General features: G+C 32.3%; 1 protein-coding gene across 1 annotated transcript; it reads left to right on the top strand.

The window, feature by feature from the left end:
• The first annotated feature begins 10,994 nt into the window (after positions 1-10,994).
• On the top strand, positions 10,995-15,690 carry LOC128182926 (kyphoscoliosis peptidase-like). The gene is made up of 5 exons (XM_052851705.1): positions 10,995-11,057; positions 11,736-11,976; positions 12,061-12,176; positions 12,943-13,061; positions 13,398-15,690. Exons 4-5 carry the CDS (start codon positions 13,003-13,005, stop codon positions 14,854-14,856), a joined length of 1,518 nt encoding a protein of 505 aa, XP_052707665.1. The 5' UTR covers positions 10,995-11,057; positions 11,736-11,976; positions 12,061-12,176; positions 12,943-13,002; the 3' UTR covers positions 14,857-15,690.
• Position 15,691: the final 1 nt, after the last annotated feature.

Genomic DNA, 15,691 nt, shown 5'->3' with positions numbered 1-15,691 from the left:
GCCTAAAATTATTAGGGTCTTCCGTCTTGAGCGTATTATTCTTTTTTATTCTATTATTCTATTGTTTCTTTTTCAATTTTCTTATTAGGGTCTTCCGTCTTCAGCAGAAGACCCTTCGTTTCTTTTTCACTTTTTTTATTATTTGGGTCTTCCGTCTTCAGCGGAAGACCCTTCTATTATTCTATTGTTTCTTTCTCACTTTTCTTCTTATTATTCTTTTTTTTTCTTACCGATTTTGTGCAGAGGATTTCTCGGAGATGGCTGGATCGATTTCGCTTAAATTTTCAATATTAACGTGCTTTTAATCTAAAGCTGATACATTTTTTTTTATTTTTGAAAAAACACTTCCGGTCAGAAGTTATCGTCCGTTTACGATTTTACGAAGTCAATTTTGTCTGTCGTGTTTCTCAAAAACGAGTACAGATAAAAGACTGAAATTTTCAGAGATAATAGATCTAGCGTTTTTCTGGTGCACCTCGGTCATGAGAATGTCCGCCGGAAGGAAATTTGAAAAATTGAATTTTTCGACTTTTTTATTTTTTGATATTTTTCTTTGAAATTTTTACACCTTATAGTGACCCTCTTACTGATTCAGAATATGTAATTTGTTTTAAAATCGATCAAGGCATTCTCGAGAAACTATGCGTCAAAGTTATGAAGCGAGAGTCCGGGTAGCTCAGTCGATAGAGTCGTGGACTTGGCCCGGGCGACCCGGGTTCGAGCTCCGAGTGCCGCAAATTTTTTTTCTCTTTTTTTCGCTTAGATCTACGATTTTATCTTTGAAATGATAAGTTTAATCTAATCTATTCAAAAATCGGACGGAAGACCCACTCGTTGCTCGCAACGAGATCGAATCTAGTTATCCCTATATTTTGAAAGGGTATCAATAAGGCCATCTTTACTAAAAATATTTACCCCTGAACCTTGACCTTATTTTCAAAATGGATCAGTTGCATCAGAGGAAACAAAATTTTTCAACTTTGTCAAGGCATACTTCAAAGACTTTTTGGAAAGGAAATTTATTATATGTTTTTTCTTATTTCAGAAATTAAATTAAAAAGAAGAAAAGTATCGATAGAAAAAAAGTCTGGCTGGTCAAAGGAAAAGAAGACCAAAGTTCAGCAGTTTCTGCAGCTCCCAAAGGCCCACAAATACATGAGCAGCGATGAAGAGGTGGACAATGGCTTCCTGTCCCATCCTTATTCATGGGAGAGTGAGGATGGAGAAAAATTAAAGATAGCCTGGACAAAAAGTTTTTGAGAGACATGCCCTCCACGCAGCAAGCGGCTGTTGGCTAAAAGAACAAGGGGACTCCGTCAAAAACCAAGAGCCACCAAATGGTGACCCAACTCATTCGTGGGTTATAAACGAAGATTAGAGTGTTTTTAATTATGTATTTAATTGATAAATATTGTTGTTTCTACGAAAAAATAATTTTTTCACATAATTTTTTGTCTGATTTTTTTGGAAAGTCGGAATAAAGCTACAAAAACATATCAAGTATAAAAATCCAGTAAAATTTGTAAGTATGGGTCATTATCAAAATATGCAGACTTTTAAGATATGTAAAACATGAGAAAATTATTGGTGAAAAAATTACTTTGATTGCAAAAAACACATTTAACAAACAATGAAGTATAACATCTAAAAATTTGCAAACATTGGAATCTACCATTTGGTTGATAATTAGACTAAAATTAAATGAACTGTGAAAATTTTGTCAGTGGTGTAACAGGCATATAGTATAGGAAAAAAATTTTAAATTAAATAAAATAATTCTTTTAAAATGATGGACATAAAGTTTATATCAACAAACTTCATTTAAAGTTATTAGAATTAGATAACAGAAAATATTTGACACATTTACATAGTGACCAACATAACATTTGAGACAAAGTCTTGATGTTACTCAACAAATTTTCAATTTGAGCATTAAAAAGAACACAACTGGATTTTTCTTTTAATGGAGCATAAAAAAAACATTATTGTTAATGCACTGGTGTTTTCAAATATACATGAATCATTGTCAATTAATTTTATTTGGAGAAAAATGTACACGTTACACCACTGATTATTATGTTTTACCACTGACTAAAAGTTACACCACTGACCTAGCGATAATAAATAAGAGATAAGCGTGTTGAATTTTGTAAAATAAACTGATTTCTATTTTTGATTGCATTTAAAACATGATAAATTTGATCTTAAATAAAAGTTTTCGTGCCTCCTTCTTTCATAATCTGAAGATAGACACACTGTTACACCACTTATAATCAGTGTTACACCACTGACACAAAAATGGCATGTAGATGTTTTTTTACATGAATTCACTCATTCTTTGATGTTATATTTTTTACTATTGGCATCCACACACTTTTATCCACCTTGTACCGAGTTCGAACTTTCTTTGGCTCATCAATCTCACAAACAACACCAGCTCATATCAATCATACACTTTGGATAATAAAATTGAAATTTCTCCAATTTTCTCCAAAATCTATGCATACAATGCATATACACTTCCTCTTTGTCTATATATGTTTTTTGAAGCTCAGCTAGCATTTGTTACCTTTAAGTATTGAAAGATTTTAGTATAACATAATAGGGAATGTGAAATGTCAGTGGAATAACATATATTATTGTACACTATAAGTCATTAAAAAATTTGATTTTTTAATAAAAATATGATGTGGATAATTTCATTTCTTTATAAGAATAAATTTGTTTTTACTTTTATCTTTTAATCATGTATTTTAATGGGTAAAACATAATTAGAGCATACAAAATGTCAATGGTGTTTCAAATAATGTCAATGGTGTAACAGGTCTCATTTTCCAGATTAAGAAAACACAATTGCAATTAAATAGTCAAGCTTTCTTTATTGTGACAGTGTCTAACTTGTAAAATTGATTAATAACAATTGTTCAAAATGCTCAAAATATAAATGAAATGGAAGAAAAAGTAAAATAATTAAATAATGTCATGTGGTGTAACAGTTTTTTCAGTGGTGTAACAACAATTTTTGGTTACACCACTGACCGTTATACCACTGATGTATCCATAGTAAATGTAGCAGTATGACCCAAGAGAACAGATACTACACGAAGCTACATAGCCTATGTTATAATGTGATAAACATTCATCATTTATGTGAAAAACTTTTTTGTTCTTTCATAATAGAAAACCTTAAATAGCACGTTATCCCACTGACACAGTTTACATTGTATTTTTCGGAGCATACTAACATTTTCTGCCATATTTTCTATCACAATGATGTCATCACTGATACATTTATCTTTTTAGTCGCAGGGAATGATGTCACTATGATCTTGGGGATTCCAACTGTAGTACAATATTATTTACTTGATGTATTTTAAGATATTTTTAAATAATTTGCCTTGTAACACCAATGACAAAAATTTTTTGTACAAGCATATATCTCATCAAATTCATTGTTTTTAAAAGAGAACTTGTTAAGGAGCAGAGCAGAAATTAAAATATGAATGTTGTTTTGAAAATTAACGGCGATTTTTGGAATAAAACATCAATATTATTGAAGATATTGTAGGTTAAAGACGTTGGAAAAATTTAATGACAACATAAATTCACTGAAATCTCATAACAAATAATATTTTTTTTATACTTTAAGCAGTAAAATTGTCGATTTATTTGTTCAACAATATGGGTTTAAGTTTCTAAAATCCAATGGTACTGTATATATTCCCCAGAACATTATTTTCCCCCCTTTAAATTGACACTGACGCAAAAGGCTGCATATTTTGATAATGACCCGTATATATAACTTTAATTTCAAGTAAATATCAACATTGCATGCATTGATTAGAAGTAAAGTTTTGTAATGGTTAATATTTACAACCTTTAATGTCTAGTAAAAATAACTTTACTTATAAAGGCATTGTTAAAGATGAACTTTACTGTTGTAAAGGAATATTTACTTTCGGTAAATGTATTTTAACACAATCTGTAAAGATGTTGTAAAAGTGAGCCATTACAAACACTTACTTGTATGTAAATATGAGTAAAGATCACGTTTACCATCTTTTCTTTTTCTAAGTAAATAAGAGTAAAGGCGATTAAAGATAATGTTAATATGACTTTTACAATAACTTTTCTTGCTTTGTGAATACAAATTTTCATGCAGTTTAACTAATGACTATAAAACATTAACGTGGAATGTATCGAGATCATCCAAACAGCTTTAATCTTGTCGTTGATTATACGTACATATTTAATGTAAAAAATTACATCATAACCAAACTTTTAATTGATTTAATACGCACGCTTCCTTTCAATGGTGTTCATAATGAATTAATTATATAAGCTGCATGCGATTTAATTTTAATTTTTCTTATGTCTCTTTTAAATAGATCCGTAAAAGTTAAGCGTTGGTCAATGTCCGATTATCTTTTTTATAATCTTTTAAATCTTTCCTTGACTTTTTGAGTCGGCTCGCGAAAGCGAGCGAGTCCTTGTTATAGCCGTTTCTGCGAAAATTTTGCACTATTTTATTCATGCGCTAATGAAAATAATTCATTAACCTCTTTTGTTTGCGTGATTGCCAATTTGAAATGGTTAAACAAATTTTATCTTTTTTTACACATATATTTTAAAAGTGGTTTTCTTGATGTTTAAAAAATAAAACAAATCAAAGTAGTTTTTGTTCAATGGCCGCCAATGAATTCGACAACTTACTCGCGGAAAACCTTGTTCCATATTAAGCGTAAAATCTATTTTTAGAAAAACCCAGCTCGCGAAGCGAGAAGACACTTGCTGTCATCGGATCTCTTTGGAGTGGATTTTGAGCACAAACGTGAATTGATAATGTGCGATATAATGCAATTAGTTCTTATTTCTTATACTGGTCCTTTGTCTCTATCCTACGATATTATGCATTGCCAGTCTTGCAGGCATTGCCAGTCTATCATTGAAATGTCAACAGAACGTGTTGAATGAAAGAACTGACATGAGTTGATGATTCAGGAATCAGACATTCAATCTGAATAAAATACAGATCTCTACATAAGCGCACAGCTCTCTGCGCTGTGCGCTGATGTAGAGATCTGTATTTTAATCAGATTGTCAGACATTCTGCTTTCAACACGCAGAATTTAAAATAATACATGAATTAAGTATAGATGTATCTTATTATCGATGGCTACAATATATCAAAGATACGAAAATATTTAATATGATAAAGCTGGTCTCATAAAGGTGATGTCTGCCACAATGAGCCCTGTAATCTTTGTTCACCTATGTTTAATTTATTTACAAGAGACAGAATTTTTTTTATGTATTACTAACAATATAATAACAACACGTTCAGAGCGAGTCGACTCATAGGCCTTTGATTTATACTTGTTGCAACAGCCGGGACTTAATTAATGCAATTAATTTACTTTAATTTTCACTAAGCTACAAACATTACCTTTGAGACCATATTGTAGTTGCATGAAAGAAAACCGTCGAAAGATAAATATAAATGTGCATGTCTGAAAATCAAAAATCAAATTTTCTGTTCTAATAGTGCTCAGTAGTGTAGTCCAATATCATGTTAATTCATCTCTTCTTTAGGCCTTTTTGAATAAATGTGTAGTATGAATGTCTATTTAGTTTCCATATCAGACCATGGTTGATACAATCAAAATTGCAACAGTAAACTGTCAAGGACTCGACACTCCATCCAAAAGACGAGATGTGTTGAATTTTCACAAATCTAAAGAGTATTCAATTATTTGCTTTCAGGACACCCATTTTACGTCCGATCTTGAGACTATTATTGAAACTCAATGGGGTTATAGGTGCATTTTTAATTCTCTCTGTTCAAATTCACGAGGGGTTGCTGGTTTTTTTTAACAATAATTTTGAATTAAAGTTAAATAAAGAAAAGAAAGACAGTGATGGCAATTTATTAGCTTTGGATTTAAGTATTGATGACAATAGAGTTACAATGATTAATATTTATGGACCCAACACTGACTGTCCAGATTTTTTTTGAAGAAGTACGCGAATGTTTTTTAGAGTTTGACAATGATTATTATATTCTTTGTGGTGATTTTAATATAGCCCTCAATCAAACTCTTGACACTCAGAATTATTCACATGTTAATAATCCAAAAGCCAAAGAAAAATTGCTAGAAATGATGAGTGACTTAGGTCTGATTGAATACTATCGTATTCTTAACCCTGATAAAAAAGCTTATACATGGAGTAAGAGAAATCCACTAAAACAAGGGAGACTTGACTATATATTGATTTCAGAAAATCTTTCAAATATTGTTGAGAATGTCTCAATCAATTCTGGGTATAGGTCAGATCACTCTGCTGTTGTGTTTGAATTTAAATTTAATACTTTTTTAAGAGGTAGAGGGCTATGGAAATTTAATAATAATTTACTTCGGGATAGAACCTATGTTGAAAAAGTTAAAGAAGTCATTCAGTCAGTTAAAAATCAATATAAAAACTCCATAGATGAGTCTGCATTTTTGGAAATTCTTCTCATGGAAATAAGGGGCTTGACAATTTCATATTCATCTTATAGGAAGAAGAACAATGACAAGATAGAAAAGCAACTGATATCAGATATTAATGAGCTAGAAAATAGTAATGTAGTTGATCTTTCATTGTTAGAGGAAAAACAAGCAGCTCTTGAGAGAAAAGAAAAATTACGAGGACACTTCATACGCTCTCGTGCAAAATGGGTAGATGAAGGAGAAAAACCTACTAAATATTTCTGTCATTTAGAGTCAAGAAATTTTCTTAATAAAATTATTTAAAAAGTTGTAGTATCAGAAGAGAAGACTTTATATAATCAGTTAGAAATCATGGATGAGGTGAAATCTTTTTATGAGAAGCTGTTTAAAAATGCAGACTGTGAGCTTTCTGATATAGATTTAGAATCAACTATCCAGTCTCATAATATTCCAAAATTAGATAAATCAACATTCTAAAATTTTAGATAAAAACTTCAGTGAAGATGAAATATTAAGTGTTTTAAAAAGCATGAAAAATAACAAGTCGCCTGGAAGTGATGGTTTCTCAGCTGAATTTTATAAGTTCTTTTGGGCTGATCTTAAAAACTATATAACAAAAGCAATTAACCAAATATTTTTACGTGGAGAATTGCCAGTGTCTCAGAGGTTAGGAGTTATATCATGCCTACCTAAAGGTGACAAACCTAGGCAAGTCCTAAAAAACTGGCGACCAATTACACTATTGAATGTTTTTTACAAGTTAATATCTGGATGTGTCAGTCTTAGGATAAAATCTACTCTGGATTTACTTATTTCTAATACTCAGACTGGTTTTATACAGGGTAGATACATTGGTGAAAATACACGATTTATTTATGATCTTGTGTCTTATACAGAAGTCAAGAATATCCCTGGATTACTCATGCTTATTGACTTTGAAAAAGCATTCGATTCAATTTCATGGTCATTCATTTATAAGGTGTTACTTTTTTTTGGATTTGGAATTCATATCATCAAATGGGTAAAAATTCTCAATACAAATTTTAAAGCGGCTGTTCTCCAAAGCGGCTTTCTGTCGCAACAGTTTGAAATACAGCGAGGATGTCGTCAGGGTGACCCTGTAGCCCCATATATTTTCATTCTTTGTGCTGAAATATTGGCTATACTAATTAAACAAAATAAAGATATTAGAGGCATTTTTGTGTATGATAGAGAACATAAAATACCCCAGTATGCAGATGATACATCCCTCATCCTTGACGGTTCTGCTTCATCTCTATTTAATGCTCTTGAAACTTTAGAATTATTTTCAAAAATATCGGGTTTGAAAGTTAATAGCTCAAAAACAAAAATTATATGGTTTGGTTCCAAAAAAATTTCATCTGAAGTCTTTCATCACTCTAGATGGAAATTAGATTGGGGAGCCACTGAATTTGTATTATTAGGTATTCATTTTTCTGTTGACTTGGAACAAATTCCAGAATTAAATTATAATATTCAAATTCCAAAAATCTCTGCACTCATCCAACAATGGGAAAGGCGAATTCTTACTCCCATAGGAAGACTTACTGTACTTAAAAGTCTAATTATTCCAAAAATAAACATTTACTTATTTCATTACCAAATCCAAGAATAGAAACAATTAATTTTTTGAACAATGATTTTTTTAGATTTATTTGGAAATCCAAGTGTGATAAAATTAAACGCTCAGTCGTGACACAAAACCTCTTTGCAGGAGGTCTGAATATGGTGAACCTAAATCATTTTATAACTTCTTTAAAGTGTTCTTGGATACAAAGACTAGTGCATTGGGGACAATCTTGGCTGAGTATTTTTAAAACAGTGTTTGGAGATATTGTCAGTGGATTTTTGGATTTTGGTGATGCTTTTATTGAAAATCTTTTGAACAACTGTACCAACACTTTTTGGAGAGACGTTCTGAAGTCATGGCTAATTGTATTGAATACACATTTTAACCAAAGTCAAATTTCAAATGATTACATAACATATGCTCCAGTTTGGTTTAATTCTAAAATTAAGGTGGATAAAAGCCTGTGTTTTATAAAGAATGGTACAGAAGAGGTGTTAAAATTGTGAATGACTTTTTATATGAAAATGGATCATTTCTATCAAAATCTGATTTTGAAAAGAAATTCAATTTTGAAATATGTTTTATGCAATACAACAGTATGATCAGGGCTGTAGCAAAGTTTGTAAAAGGTTCAAAGTTCTTTAAGGAAACCTACAGCAATATTATTGGTCCCTTTGTTCCTTATCATTGTGTTGAAATTCTTTTAAACAAGAAATGTACCAAGCATATTTACAAACTATTCAATACTAATACAGTAGGTATTTTACCAACATCAATTAGAAGATGGAATTCCACTATTGTACAAAGAGGATATCCTGAATTAATTTTACAGGATGTGTTTAAAATATGTTTCAAGGTCACTAAAGACTCTTCTATACAATGGTTACAATATAGAACATTATATAGACTTCTTCCGGTTAAAGCTTACTTGAAAAAGCTAAAATTAGTTGATAATGACACTTGTACTTTCTGCAAGAGTGAAGTTGAAACCATTGAACATATTTTCACATCTTGTCCTACTGTACTTGCTATCTGGAATAGTTTGAGTATGCATATTTACAATACTGTCTCAAAGAGAGTTGGTTTTAATGTAATCAACATATTATTCGGAGAGGCTCCTCTCTCAAAGTCAAATTTAGTCATTAACTTTCTAATTCTATTTACTAAACAGTATATTTTTCAATGTCTTTGTAATAAAAAAAAAACCCCAAACATTGCTGGACTAATGTGTCATTTACATTTTAGATATGAAATTGAAAGTTGTCTAGCAATTAGAAATTCTTTTTTTTACAAACATATTACAATATGGTCTGAATGGAAAAATCTTTTCTGTAATATTTAATATATACATGATTTAGAGCAGAAGTCATAGTTTTTTTTTTCTTCCTGATTGTATCAACTTTATAGTATAATTACTAATGATCTATGGTGTGTTTGTGTATGTATGAATGTGAAAAATGTAATTACAAAAAATTGCAAATTAAAAAAAAAAAAGTTGTAAAAAAAAAAAAAAAAAAAAAAAATGTCAATTCATCTCATAGATAAATTGAAGTCAAGTATTCACGCACGTAAATTAAAGGAGAAGCCTGCGCGGGGAATCAAGTGTAAAATCAGGAGAGGGGGGGGGGGGGCATTTACACATACCTTGAGAACGTAGTCAAAAAGTGTACTAATTTGATAACAATTAAACATGAGCGCCTAGAAAATAAGATTTTTTTTAGATAAACAATCCATCTTTTACAGAATATAGCTTCACTGTTTTAGAGCCCCCCCCCCCCCCCCGACCACGCAATTTGAAGTAGCGGTGGTCTTTTAAGTCTGTAAACAATAAAACATGCAGTGCGCTGGTACGGAGTTCTTTTTAAGGAGGCTGGGTGGAGGGGGGGGGGGGTCAAAAAAAAAAATTCTCCAAAATTCACTAAATTTGCAGAAATGTTTCATATAATCTTAATTTACATCTTGATGCGAAAGACTACATCACAATCTTCATAAATTTTATCATTTATTGCATCTGAAAAAATTGCACATTATGTAAAAAAAAAAAATTATGAAAAATGTATGAAATATTAATAAGCGCAAAACAAACCAATAACATTACAAAAAATTAACACAATAACAAAAACATAACATTATTTGTTATAAAGAAAAATATCACATTTTTACCAAAAATGTATTTTTCACACAAATGCAAATATGCAAAGAAAAAAAAGTAGCCACAAGATTATTTCCAAATTTTAACATGATAATAATCAATACATGTGTAATAAAGATTGAGCATTAAAAAAATATTTTCGATGGTGAAATTAAAATAAAAAAGAAAGAAAGAAAATATCTGATCAAAATATTTGGAGTTTTACAAGTTACCTCCCTTTGAAAAGTTAAAAAGGTGCTGTAAAACAGCTAAAATGATTTTTTGGCATCTTGTATCCCTTGGTTACCATCGATTGACTCTTTAAGTAATGCTTCAATACCATCATATCCATTTTTTCAAAAGACAATTTCAGTACAATGTAAGAGTTATAGGACCTTAAAGTGAAAATCTTTTTTGTGTAGAGATAAAAACGCTTCAATATGGCAGCCATCCCCCAGCCTCGTTAAAGCGACACTTATAGAATCCGTCGCTTTGTTTTACGTGCGTGCCTGGTCATCCAAAGAGAGATTTTAAAACAAAGCAAATGTGTTTGTTTTTTAACTTTCCTTTCACAAGAGATTTTCATCGGAACCATATAAAACGCATGTAAAAAATAGAAATAATTTCGAAACAAAAATTTCAGGTAGTGATCGAAAGGAATGCTTTGCGATTTCTTGAATATTTGAAACTGGACTTGTTTTCCACATCGTGGCTTGATTTTTTAATGAGATATTCTGGTATGGAAAATATGAACGTCATTACATGTTAATTAAAACAAACCGAAGGTGCGTTATGGATTGGTCAGAAACCATGTAAAGAAATGGAGAATCATCTACTCAGTCTGGTTTGTATACGTTAGTTTATTATTAGCAAAATAATCCAGTGCAATTCAAATCCATGTTCTAAGAAGATATATGTTTCACTTCAACGCTACCAAGTAAGAGCAAGGATATAAGATTTTAGTTCTTGTTAAGTAATGATAAAGTTTTATTGTGAGTTCTCGTTATCAGCTTTATTTGACTCTAAAACGGGCGGGGGGTAAGTAAATAAAACAGGTAAAATGATGTATGTATTTCAGTTCACACGTATCGACAAGTATATACTGGGTATGTATAATATAAATACATACAAGACGGACTTTTGTAGAAAAAAATATCCTTTTGAAATTAAAGTTTAAGTTCTGCAGAGGAAAAAGAACTCTTTTCCTCTAAACCGATTGGATATAAAATCAGCTACATGTAAATTGATCGATGAATAATGATCGGCTTCCTTTCTGTTTATCTAGTAGGTGGAAAGAGTCGTCGAACCCTCTATATTATAAACTATGCATTATATATAGAAATGCACGACAATCCTACTCTTGAGGGATAGGGTCTTATTTTATGTAGTAAATGATTATAGTACATGTAATAAAATGATTATGTATCTAATACTTCAGTATGATTTGTTTTATTTACTTGAGTGAGTAGGTTGCATTAGTTTATTAAGGAAAATTACCATGCAATGTCATTTATATCTACAGAACAACTGGACAGTTATATGATGTCATCAATTAAACTCGTGGGTGGCTGACCGTGATGGGGAGATGCTCTTCCAAACCTTGATGTGACATCTCTGACGTCACAACTCTATCAGAGAACCGCCTCATCAGTGTTCAGCCAATTGTTGACGAGAAACTAGCGCCGACCCCGCCCACTCTCAGAAGGGATGACATCATTTCAGATATATCCATGTTCAAAAAAGTCGATAGCTATGCAGCCAAAGTAAGTTAGTTATGACAATTACATTGTAAGAATAAATCGCTATTTCCACATCACGTTACAACTATTTCCGGATTTTCTTCACAGGCCCCCAAATCCACAGAGCTTTCCCTACAGAACCTGTCCAGGTATTTGTCCAAAGCCTCCAAGTCCAACTTGGGTCGTGTCCGGGCCTTCTATTACTGGATCTGTCACCACGTGGAGTAAGTATAAATCTGTGTACTAAGCAGATGGCAAATTTTAAATGTCATATAAGTCCAATTAACTTGATTCTTCGAACACGATGTATCAATTTGTAATGGTGTTTATTCCCTACTGTACAAATTATACACGACTTTATAATCTTATTATCAAAAGGCTTGTGAACGTGAATTTTAATCTCAAAGGATGTCAAGTAATTATATACATTGTATAGATTTAGGCAATACTGACACATTTACTCGTAATTCAATGCATACAACAAAGTTAAATTGTTTCCACGTCATGCTGAAGGGGGATGTACGGCTATCGTTCATTTGAGGATCAAAATGTAAACAATGTTAGAATTGTAGAGAAGACACCAACGAACCACTTTCATATTTTTTCAGGTGTTTAAATCTTCAAAATAAGTCTTGCAACTTTTTATTGCGCAGTTCTACAGCTGTTGTAAATGATAAAAAAGCCATGTTCTGTTTGTGTATGCGTAACTTGCATATAAAATAACACGAAAAACCAAATATTAATTCCTTTTGGTCTTTTGAGAATAGTTTTGGCCAGTTTTGGGCAGAAACAAACCAGGTCAGAAAATGTTTACATTTTGATCCTCAAATGTACAAGATGGCCCACGTCCTCCTTAGGGTTGTCTCTTTCGAGATTCTTTTTTACACAAAAGCCCTTTACATACGGGATCGAAAAATAATTTAATGAATGTTTATATAAAAAATGTGCATTTTATATGTAGGCTAATGTATTTCGTTTTATTTATTGCAGATTAGATCTTCGATCCTTTCTAAAAAAAACTACAAAAAGCCAGTGGCCGCTGAGTTTACGATGCATACCAATGTAGCCCTTTGTTATGGTTACGCAGAACTCTTTGCTGAACTCTGCAGGTAATGAAGACACCAAAGTTTACCAAGTATTGGAATCGGGTCAACGTACATACCGTGTATGCTTTTCAAATAGTAATACTCGTATATCCAGTTGTTTTCGCGATGATCTAATTTTCGCTTTTTCGCGACCTCTTTTAAATTGGAAATAATTGAATACGCAGAAGTTATATCCTGTATCATTTTCTATAAGAAACTTTTTAAATCGCATAAAATGTCGGATGCAAATTGAAAATGTTACAGATTTCCCCAATTTTCGCAAATCTTGTGACACGCGAAAAATACCCTCGGATTTACGGTAGTTTTTGCATTGACTTCAAAAGTATTTTTTAATTACAGGTTATCCAGCATCCCCGTAAAGACAATCTATGGATATCTTAAAGGATACGGGTACAACCCAACAAAACCTTTCAAGTACGCCCATTCGACCAATCACGCTTGGAATGCTGTTCACGTGGTCGGCCAGTGGTGTTTGATTGACTGTACGCTGGGCGCTGGTACTGTTGATGAGGAGGGTCATTACATCCGGGAATTTGAAAACTTCTACTTTTTAACCGATCCTGATCAGTTAATTTCGACACATTTTCCATACATGGAGAAGAGTAGAAAAGAAAGCAGACCATGGCAGCTTCTTCAGAAGCCGGTTACTCTGCAGGCGTTCAGTAAACATGTGAACAGAACAATCACAGCTTTTAAATGGGGCGTGGAGCTCGTGTCTCATAGCGAGGCTGTGATTCCTGTGACGTTATCCGTAACAGTATTTCTAAAGGGAACTTCTATAACTCTCTATAACGTTTTAGCACGTTTAACGGACATTAACGGCAAAATACTGAAGAGATACACATTGGTGCAAAATCCAGACCACAACTTGTTTTCAGTTCGAGTACGCCCTCCAAAAGTCGGGAAGTTTCGACTGACAGTTTTTGGAAGTACTGATCAAAACGACACGACCCTTCATGAGGTTGTGTCGTATGTTTTACGTTGTAGACAAACGGAGCCAATCGTTTATTTATATCCCAAACACCTGGGTATTTGGATATCTCGCTGTGATTACCAAGACTATGGATTTGAGCCAGGGGCCGACTCCCCCATGATTATAAGCCCTAAAGACGGTGATTTGGAGCTTACAATACCCACAAGAAAAGATTTTCCTGTTACGTGTAGAGTGACGCATTCCGAATCCAAAATAAAAGATATCGAAAAGTATATATTGTTAGAGAAGGCTGAAAATATCCTTAAGATTAGAGGTCATCTGCCAGAGAAGGGATTTTACAAGTTGCAGATATTTTGCAAAAGTGATTTTGGACCTTACGAGCCAGTTTTGCTATTCCTGATTGATTGCACAAGAGGTGCTATGTTTAACGCATTACCATTTCCTGTTATTTATTCTTCCGCAACACAGTTTCACTGTCAGTTAATAGAACCACTTGTGCGCGAGTTGCCAGAAGAGTCTTCGATAAATATTCGATTTCGTTCAAGTGATATAATCAAAGCAGTTGTGAACGGTCGCAGAATTGAAAAAGGGAATGACAATATCTGGCGCTCCACTGTTCGTACACATACCGCTGGCGGAAGTTTACGTATCGCCGGAACAAACGAACTCAAGGGACGCTACTGGGTTTTGTGGGAATTCACTATTGTCAAGGGACCTAACTCTATAGTGCTGGAAGATATTTTGACAGCAAGGTCAAATACGTCACATCCTCCGATGACGCAACGATCAGAAAACCAATCAACGCAAAGAACGCCAAAACATACATCAAGAATCAAGGAGAAAACAATTATCATAAAGAAATAAGTTGCCTCCCTTTTTATATTACTGTCTACTAAATCATAATTACTAAAATGTTTAACTATAAAAGATTGTATTTTTTTGGTATTTAATTCAGTTATGAAATTTTAAAATGCATGCCCAATGAATAATACATACATCTCAAAAATTGAAATAACATTCATGCTTTTACAAGTGCTTCAAATTTATTAATAAATGATTTTATTCAAACTTAATTAACATACATGACACCATTAAGTACACTGGTTGTGAATTATAGTAATATAACATGTTTCCACTTACAGATATCTAACAAGCAGAAATAAAACTTTTATAGCAAAATAATTTTTCTAATGATAAATATTTCTACCTTATATGCGAATGAAGCCAAATTTGAATTCTGATATGTGAACATTAAGCTATAATACTGTTGAATCATTTTTATTCGTGGGGATCAATGTTCGTGCGTAACCAAATCTTTCCTGGTTTGTGGGGACGTAATTTCGTTGGTAGCAGTTTCTACTTCGTAAATAAATAAACAAATGCCTGTACATGTATATACATTCGTTGGGATGTGAATTCATAGGCAAGGGTTACTCACGAAAGCCACCAACATTGCCCCCCCCCCCTCCCACGAACAATGATGATTCCACAGTACTTGTCAAATATTAATAACGAAATTCTCTAATCAATTAAAATTTCTACAGACTTGTGACAGTAACAACACTTTAATTCTGTTATTGAAGTAGATGATCAATGATTATCAAGAGATCTGTAGGATTTACTATTAAAACAGCTAGAACATAACTTCAACATCAGACAAGGATTAATTGATTTTTAAAATCTTTGATAACTAATGTCT

The sequence above is a fragment of the Crassostrea angulata genome, chromosome 5 (genome assembly GCF_025612915.1).
Source record: "Crassostrea angulata isolate pt1a10 chromosome 5, ASM2561291v2, whole genome shotgun sequence".
Taxonomy (NCBI): Eukaryota; Metazoa; Mollusca; class Bivalvia; order Ostreida; family Ostreidae; genus Magallana; species Magallana angulata.
This window is presented reverse-complemented; position numbering and strand designations above follow the sequence as displayed.